This window comes from Ptychodera flava, chromosome 14 (genome assembly GCF_041260155.1).
Source record: "Ptychodera flava strain L36383 chromosome 14, AS_Pfla_20210202, whole genome shotgun sequence".
Classification (NCBI taxonomy): Eukaryota; Metazoa; Hemichordata; class Enteropneusta; family Ptychoderidae; genus Ptychodera; species Ptychodera flava.
The window spans coordinates 30,001,618-30,010,490 of record NC_091941.1 but is presented as its reverse complement, the minus strand read 5'-3'; the positions used below and the strand labels follow the sequence as shown (position 1 = coordinate 30,010,490).

The 8,873-nt window shown below is 38.9% G+C and overlaps 1 protein-coding gene across 1 annotated transcript; it reads left to right on the top strand.

Moving 5' to 3' along the window:
* Positions 1 to 1,324: 1,324 nt before the first annotated feature.
* On the top strand, positions 1,325 to 5,218 carry LOC139150112 (phospholipase A and acyltransferase 2-like). Its single transcript, XM_070722284.1, has 2 exons — positions 1,325 to 1,921; positions 3,647 to 5,218. Exons 1-2 carry the CDS (start codon positions 1,475 to 1,477, stop codon positions 3,758 to 3,760), a joined length of 561 nt encoding a protein of 186 aa, XP_070578385.1. The 5' UTR covers positions 1,325 to 1,474; the 3' UTR covers positions 3,761 to 5,218.
* The last annotated feature ends 3,655 nt before the right edge of the window (positions 5,219 to 8,873 follow it).

The window sequence follows — 8,873 nt, the reverse complement described above, 5'->3', positions numbered from 1 at the left end:
TGTTAAATTACTTTTCAGAGCAGAAAAACTATTACTAACTTTAAAACAAGGGGACATTGGAATTCCTGTTTCAGCATTGTGAGGGAAATCCTACATTATCCAGTTTATTTATAATCCTATGACCCTCCGTCTCCGTCAACTAGAATAGTCCCACTCCGCACATCTGCCATTGGTTTTCCTCCCATAAAACCTGCAGTTTCATTCGGTTTGAAGCAATTATAGCAATTATCCTTTCATCTGTAAAGAGTTTTTACATTATCCCTTCATCTGTGAAGAGTTTTTTTACCGGTGACTATTACAACTTTCACTGCCAGCTGTTGTTTTCATAAGTTGCAGACCATTTGATACTGAGTACGCTGAGTTGCTTTTACGTGCAGGCAATGCAGATGCCACTTCACAGTTCACACTGTGCTGTTGATCGGCAAAGTACAAGACGTCTTTGTTTCACTTTTTTTATTTCAAGATATGATTCATGTGAAAATTTTACGAAATGTCACTGATGGGATTGTGTTTTCAATATCATTTGATGCAGGGATATGAAATACTGTGTCAGTTTAGCTTGGACTCATTGCTGAGTTTTGCTGCCTTTTAGCAATGGTTGTCTATCAGCATAAATGTGATCGAGGAATGCCCGTTCATGGAGATAGAGAGATTGAAAATCTTTTCTATATTCTAGCTTCCTTTACAATTTCTTCAGGTGTAAGTCGATTTAGGAAAGTGATTGAAAGTTTGAGTGGTGTTCAATAATTGTGCCTAAATCAGCACGAATTGAGCGGAAAAGTATTTACTAGTAACTAAGTAGGACTGTTCAATCAAACATGATGTCCATTGAAGTTACAGAAATATTTTTGGTGCAGTGGGCAGGTTTACTGCAATGCAAGTTGCATTTGTCCTGTGCCATATTCATCACTTTGTTCAGCAATTTTTTGTATGGGTACACTGTTGAATACTTCGAGTGCAAACTCATGTCTCAAATTGGTTTATGCTATCACTGCATGCACTGTAGTTGTCGGCGTCTGTGTTTACACTTTGCCACCCATGGAGTTAGGCCTACTGCAGCCAGATCAAGTATCAACTTTGAGGTGAATTACCAAAGTGCTTTGGTAATTACTGATCACAAAGTCTCAATAACTTTAGCGAAGTTGCTGGGTAATTAGCATGTTTGGTGTCCGGATAAGTCGTAAAACCACAGGAAATCTTTTGCTTTATTTGATCGTCCCATTGTTGTTTCCCATATCGTTTATAACGCGGCCTGTGAATGGACTAAACAGCCACAGGTAATATTTGCACATTTTTTTATGTAAGACGCCATTGGTGGATAAATATAGAAATTTCGTCATGAATTTCCCCGACATTGTGAACGGTTACCGGAAGAAGAGCCATGGTATTTTCACTCAACAAGGAACATATAACATATACTCGTCAGTAGTGCTTGGCAAGCGACTGGGTGTAACGCGTTGACGACACATTCGAAATGTCAGCACTTGCACGTTCTGGTAGTGGTAGCTATGGTAAGCACAACCAAACTGTGTTGGATTCTTGCAATCCCGGAGATTTGCTCGAGTTCACTCGCGGCTGGTATTCACATTGGGGAGTATATGTCGGCGACGGACAGGTAGTGCACCTCACAGGTGAAAATGACGGTATCGGCGATGATATAGGTAATCCGCAACACGTCTTCTCTGTGTGGGGAAAGCAGTTCAACAAAGCGAAAGTGAAGTGTGAGAATTTCTGGAACATCGTGTACGATTGTAAAGCGATAATCAACAACGACAAAGATGGCAGTCAGTCTGCGGCCTCTGTCGAAGAGATTGTCGAGCGAGCGTTCTCGAGCCTCGGCGAAATTGGCTACAACGTTCTGTGGAACAATTGCGAGCATTTCGCCAAATGGTGTCGATATGGCAAGAAAGAGAGCAGCCAGGTAGCGTAATTATTCCGTTGTATTTGATCTTCACCATGACTTTGAGGTAAACATGGCTCTGTGGTGTACGGTGTCTCATAACTCGGTCATAGGTAGAACGGGGCAGGACGTGATGTCCGTTATATTTTGGTGCACACCACAACCCCAGGCAAACAGCATAAGGCTGTCCGTAAGATCTGGCGAAAATACTGAAACGAAAGTGAAAGTACCATATTATGTTTACACTTTAAATGTAAATTTAAGTGTGTGATAAAGCATAACTGTTTGAACACCGCCGCTAACATTTTCGTGCCTGGTGCTAGTGCAGTGAAAAACTGAAAGAAGCCATGGACCAAGAAAAACATCAGAACAAAACGAAGCACAGAGGCAGCCAGTTTTAAAATATTTAACTATATAGGTGTTCTTGCATGTGGTGTTAACGTGTTTTAGGAAATTAAGATGAATATGGGAAATTACATGTTAGCTGTTCATGACTGGCGAAGTACAAACCTCCAAGTAATACATCTGTGAACTTCAAAAACTGGCAGTTTTACACATATGCAAAACATGTAGCATGATGTACAGGTTAGGTTTACAATGTAATAGCTCTGCATGGCAGGGCTGTGTGTTACGGGCGTTATACGGCCTCCCACCAGCACGGTGGGAGGCCGTATAATGCCAGTAACCCTGCCATGCAGAGCTAAGGTTAGGTAAAATCCTGCACCTGTACCTCCATTGACCGTCACAAACAGATAGAATCACTGTGGAGACCAGATTGTGTATCCATTGTGGTAGTCGTAGTTACCACATTTTGTAGAATTCTAAGCTTCTTTGATTTTATATAGGTATATATACACACACACACACACACACACACACACATATATATATATATATATATATATATATATATACACATATATATATATACATATATCAGAATCATTTTGGTATTTATAAAATTTCAATAACAAAATAAACAGAGATCAATCCTTGTAACATCTAATGTCTGTATGTCTTTTCAGACAATGACCACAAACAGCAAAACAAGCAAAATGATTTTTAGCTCGCATTTGGTAAATGTTTACATATCAAAGAGAGGTTATCTTATAAGGTGAATCAGTTCATTTGCATCCCATTTGTTTCGTTTACTGAATACTACAGTAACCAATCTCTAATGGTATCTTGACACAATCAATTGCAATACATGTATCCTGGTGCATGTGGTGTGTTTGTGGTGGAAGGGAAACTTAGGGTCAGGTTCAGCACTCGTTGATCCTGCTGCACAGTTTCTTCATTACATATATACCTCCATGTACACTATTCACAACCAGTTGACAAATAGTTATAACCCGATCCATGATCATCACAGATGGAGTTCTTTAATATGCAAATTTACATTTCTTCTTGAACGAGCACAAAGCTTAGCAGTGTTTTCGGATTTAAACAGTGCAACATGAGCTGTATACATCCTACACTCTTCTCCTTTCATGTTGTTGCTCGATCAAGGTAGCGGGTTAACCGGTTGGAACGGGCATGCCAAATGATATATTTGAAAGATGTAAAACCTGATCTCCCCGTCACCCCTCACGTCCATGTGTTGAAACCAACAATGATCTAATAAAGTTTACTTATTTTCAGTTTGTCAAATTGACTAGTATTCTCATTGCTTGATTATATTAGAAGAGAAGATTCTCCGGTTTCATTGATTTTGCTCATGTTTTTTATTAATTTTTTTTTTTGCAGGTCAATGGTTTTCTAACATACATGGGCATCGGACTTGCATCTGTTGCTGGACTCATGTTATTTACAAAGTATGCAACCAAAGAGCAAGAGAAAGAAAAGGCACACAAAAAATAAGCAATTCCAAGATGAAGAGGATCAACTCTTCTCAATGGAGATGTAGATCATCAGTTGGAACTTTTATGTGCGTCAGTTTGTTGATTCTATCTTCCAGTTGCTCAAAGTGTTATCCTGCGTTTCCGACATATCCGTCATTTTTCAAGTCTTCTTCAGAAAATTGATGGCAACTCATTTTGGTGCAATTAAACTCCTGTCAAATTCAACCAGGTAGCCATTACATAGAAAATTTTATTCGAGAGATGTTATGCTTAAAGCCAACTTTAGGAAACAAAAGTGAAAATGTCGCACGACTATAAGTAGGCAAAGTCTACAAACCCTAATAGTATATGCACAGGAGACTCTTACTAAATATACTTACCACTCTTATATCTTCAATTTCAAATGTAATTTTTTTTTAATTTCAAGTGCTTTTCTTCCAAAGCCATGACTCTGCATTCATATAAATATGTTAATCTCAAACATAGATTCTGATTGGCTTTCCCAGTGTTTGATTGTACAATGTATGTACCCATGTCAGTCCTTCACGGAAGGACTTACTGTTACCAAAACACAGTCACACTTTTCATTGTTGTAATGATGATCTTCATGTATGTCACTGAGAGTAGACATTAGCACAAATGCTGACAACTGTTATTTCCTGATGTTGTCCCTTGTGAATTCTGTGTTTATCATTTTAAATGAAATATTGTATACAGGAGCATTTACATTATCATTAGTATCCTACAGCTCATCAAAAGAAATTTCATTAGGAAAACCAGGTCTTCATTATTTGACTCCTCTCATGCTGAAGAACCTTGCATTGCAAAAACTCAAGTCGTGACACAGGGTTCTTGCTAGTGACAGAGATGTTCCTGCTGTGCATACAGATTTGTGCAAATGACAATTGTTGAAATTGTTTTCTTACAATTTGTCTGAATTTATGTGGTTAACATTCTTCACTATTTCAAGCTTGTGTTGTCGTCTTGTACAACTACAACAGAAAATCCAACCTGGTTGTTTGTTATTGTTTCAAATTCTTGTCGGGTTTTCCCTTCAAAATTTATGCGGTTGTTAGGATTTTATTTTGTGAATTTGTTTCTGTGTGCTTTGTAAGCATGATTGAAAAAAAAGCTGACTGTGCAATCATAGGTGTGTCTGTGAAAGTGCAAATTTGACATTGGTCTAGAGAGAACATACTTTTGCTGTAAACTGTTTTAGACCAAATTTAAATGGTCACACTTGGAAAGACATAATTTATATGTTGAGGAAAGATGTGAGAAATTTTTTCAATGTAACATGGTTTAAATGTAGATATTGTCAGATTTAGCTGAACCACTTGCAATAATAGCAGATGCTTTTGAATGACTTTAAAAATGTGAATAAAAAATGTGCCTTAATTGTCTAGCTAGTATGTGTATGGCTGGTGAGATAAGCTTATACCGGTATTTACATGTAAAATAAACTGATTTGCTATTACATTGGAGGAAGAAGAGTGAATTTTTGTCATGGAAAATAGGTTGCAACACTCCTTATTTTAAAACACCATATGCATGCTTGACCTATACAACAAGACACTGCCAGGGACAACAACTAGGACAAAATGACAAGTGGTGTACAGTGTACACCAACAATGTCATATAAAGGTCAGGTGAGGTCATGACATACTTTTGCAATCCACCTGTTCTTGAGACTGTTCACAATCAAAGTATGATGCTCCTGTGACCTCACACTTTTCAGGATTAGGCATAGGGCGGCTGAGTCTCACTTAGGCTGCGTTCAAACAATGGTGAGGGGGGGGGGGGCTGGATGAATCACGATTGAAATCTTTTTTTTCAGATCCCCCCCTCAATACCCTCGAAAATTTTCAAGTCCCCCTTAAAAAAATTACCAAATAGCCGCATATTTATTAGGAATGCACGCAGAGTATAAATAAACATGTAATGTGTCGTTCTGCATGCAGATGTTCAACACTACCTCTAAGGCTGTAGAGCCATATACCTAGGGGAAGTTCTTAAGGTAATATGCACCTCGAAAGTGAAAGACTTAAACTTTTGCTCAAACTTTCCTCAATGAAACGTTCGACCATTCTCTTATAAAAGCAAGAATAAAAATCAGGGGTCACCATGGTAAACTTTGGTACTAGAGTGACAAATTACTTGCGATTTTTCGATATTAGAAATTAAAAATGGCCGCCATCCCTGTGTTCATCTCTATTGGGAAAAATAAAATTTTCGAATTTCGAAAAACTAAGCCGGTGAAAACTTTTCTTTCGTCAAGAGCTTCAAAATGAGTCCCCCACAAGTGGTAGGTCAGGAGAGAATTGATAAAACTTGAAAGCCCGAATTTCTGTCCCCGAGGTGCGTTCTACCTTAAATTGATTCATTTTTAAATGCATCAGTGGACTTTTTGGATTTCTCAGTCTAAGCTGACTTGAGTCTATCCAACTCTGGCCAGGTCAATGGCACCAGGTGAAATGCACACAAAATGATAATCGTGAGAGAGTATGAAAATTGTGTATTCCTAGCTACGCTTAACCACAGAGTATCATAGACAGAGTGGCAACACCTATTGTTTAAGGCGTGAAGCGGTTACGTAAGCAATCCGTGTTTGCCTCGCCTCACGAAGCTCTTGGCTCTCTTTTCCGAAGAGTGCCGACCATGCACCCTTCGGTAATTTTCGGATTTTCACCAATTGTTAAGCGAAAGTATGTTCGACAAAGTTTGTGTTGTTGCTGTCGTGTGGTGCTGATCGGAATTGATGTGCTGGCAAAAACGGGAGTGTTTTGAGCTTCAGGAAAGTGGGTTTTACCGTTTTAAAAATTCCTCTCATATTTTTATGAATATATAATGAGTGTGTTTGAACCAAATTTGAAAGTCTTTTATCGATACTGTCTGGTTTTACTCAATGGTTTACGGTCAGTCATACCGCCTTTTACACGTGCGTCAAGAAAGGACATGTTTATGAAACTGCTGGCGTGTTATGTTTTGATTGGCGTGAAGCAGTGTTTCTGGCCTGAGAGCTCACAAAGTAACTATGGTTGCTAACGCGACTGGCAGTACGATGCCATCTCGTCGTATGTTTCGCATAATCTCGTGTAATTATCAACCACAACAAAGCCTCCAAAACGTTTAACACCTTTGAAGCTCATTTTAATATGAAAAGCCAATAGTCTACCGAGACGACCATGGAACAAAAGGCATGCAAGTGTTGCCACTCTGTTTATGATACTCTGTGGTTTAACCAAATTGTGAAAATGAGCACAGTGACCTACCGAATTTTTTTTTTGTTCTTCAAACCAAACATCAGGCGAATCAGTTTCCCAAGATGGGTCCTTCACGACTGAAGACATTTTAAAACAATTTTTTTGGCGTTACACGTGTGGGTTAGTCTCGGTTTAACCAGACTGCAGTGGGGCTCTTCTTCCGGCCGCCCCACAGAAGAAGAGCCTCACTGCAGTCCGGGTAAACCGAGACTAACGTGTGCCACCACATCTGGCGGAAGCCAAACTATTGAGTCGTAATATCTGTAGCCTGGACCCAGGTCCAAAGCGAAGAAATAGGGTCTAGGCTATGTCTGCGACGGTAATTACTTTACCCGAGAAGCCTTTCCGACATCAGTACCGGGATAAACTCACATAATATAATTATTTGGATAGACTATAAATATCGCACAGTCCAGGACTGATCGCAATGGCTGGCTTGTACAAAGTTTTAAAAATTGAAAGTTTTTTTTTACTGAATCACAGTCCGAGGCTGTAGGCTTAGGTGGCGATACTGTAGCTGAATGCGACGAACTGAGCTGGTAGATGGCATTTGTATCACCGATTTGGCTAAAATTAAACTCTGGTTACTTAGCCTTATCATCTCGCCAAATCGTAATGTTTTAATCGTACATTAAGACCTTTGCGAGCTTTATCGAGCAAAAACATGGGTCGGACGCGATATTGTCATATCAGTGTATAATGTTGCTCCCTGGAGATGCTTCCCCACGTTTTCTCACTTTTGTCGGAGGATATTCATGCTAGAGCGAATATTTTTAAAATCAAAAATGACTGAAAACCGTTTCCTTGCAATATTTCCCAGGCTTATTTGTCCATTTTGACCAGCCAAAAGATCTAACTGCCGGCCCGCCCGAAATTGTATCTACACCATCGGCTGACTGCGTTTATTTGTGTCACCGAAGTCTTACTTTGATCGGTAGTTATTTCATCGGCTCAGCGAAACTTTTCCTGGTACAGGGGTTATTTGTGGTGGCGTACATATACATAAATTGGTTTGAGTCACACAATATGACCAATGGTAAGAAGGAGATACATGAGGATCACCTTCTCTATAAAGCGGAGATGAATCAAAGGAAGGTGTTTGCCGTGTAAATGAAAAGAGTATTATGAAATAGTATCAGTTGAAACGTCTCGGTACTAAGCTTAGTATCTGTAAAAGATCACGATAAAAATGTTTTCATAATTCCAATTATTACACTCAAGATTTTGATGCTGAGGTACAGGCCTACAGCTGTATATTTGTTACATGTAATTGCTAGATCAGGTTTTGTTTCCAAATTTCCCCTTTTAGTCCTAAACATTGATTTACTTTGCGGCAACATATGACAGGCTACGACAACATCGGACTCAGTTATCTGTCTGCTGGAAACTGCTGTGTTATCTTATCAGCAGCTATCAAGTTCACAGGTAAGACCATATAAACAAACACTGAGCTTGAACCACAGAAAGGGAGAATTGAAATCTATCGAAATCTGACGAAGCGGCGAAAGACGCAGGATGCATTTTTACGTCGCAATTACTTTACTTCGTTCAAATTTTCTGCGAGAATCGTATCGTGCTAGTTTTTAGTTTTGCTCCATATTCTGCTGAAATTTTAATCGGCGGAGTGAAAATATTACCAGCTTTAGCAAATATTACCACCACCAGAAATATTGTGACAATTAATTTACAAAATTGTTAGAGTTTGGATGAGTTTTAAAGTTTTATTAATATCTTTTATTTTTGTTTTTATTGTCCTAATTTATTTCATTTGGCTTGAGCACACCAGTTGTAGACTTCGATCAGTTAGATTTTGTGCCAGTTAAATTTTGCACCATCTTGTATTTCCATGTCGCCCCTTCTCTGGTTCAA

Excerpts from the sequence above, each read along its gene's own strand:
- LOC139150112 (XM_070722284.1), top strand. The coding sequence starts at position 1,475 with ATGTCAGCACTTGCACGTTCTGGTAGTGGTAGCTATGGTAAGCACAAC. Across the intron at positions 1,922-3,646 it reads GCAAGAAAGAGAGCAGCCAG|GTCAATGGTTTTCTAACATA; the intron begins GTAGCGTAATTA and ends TTTTTTTTGCAG.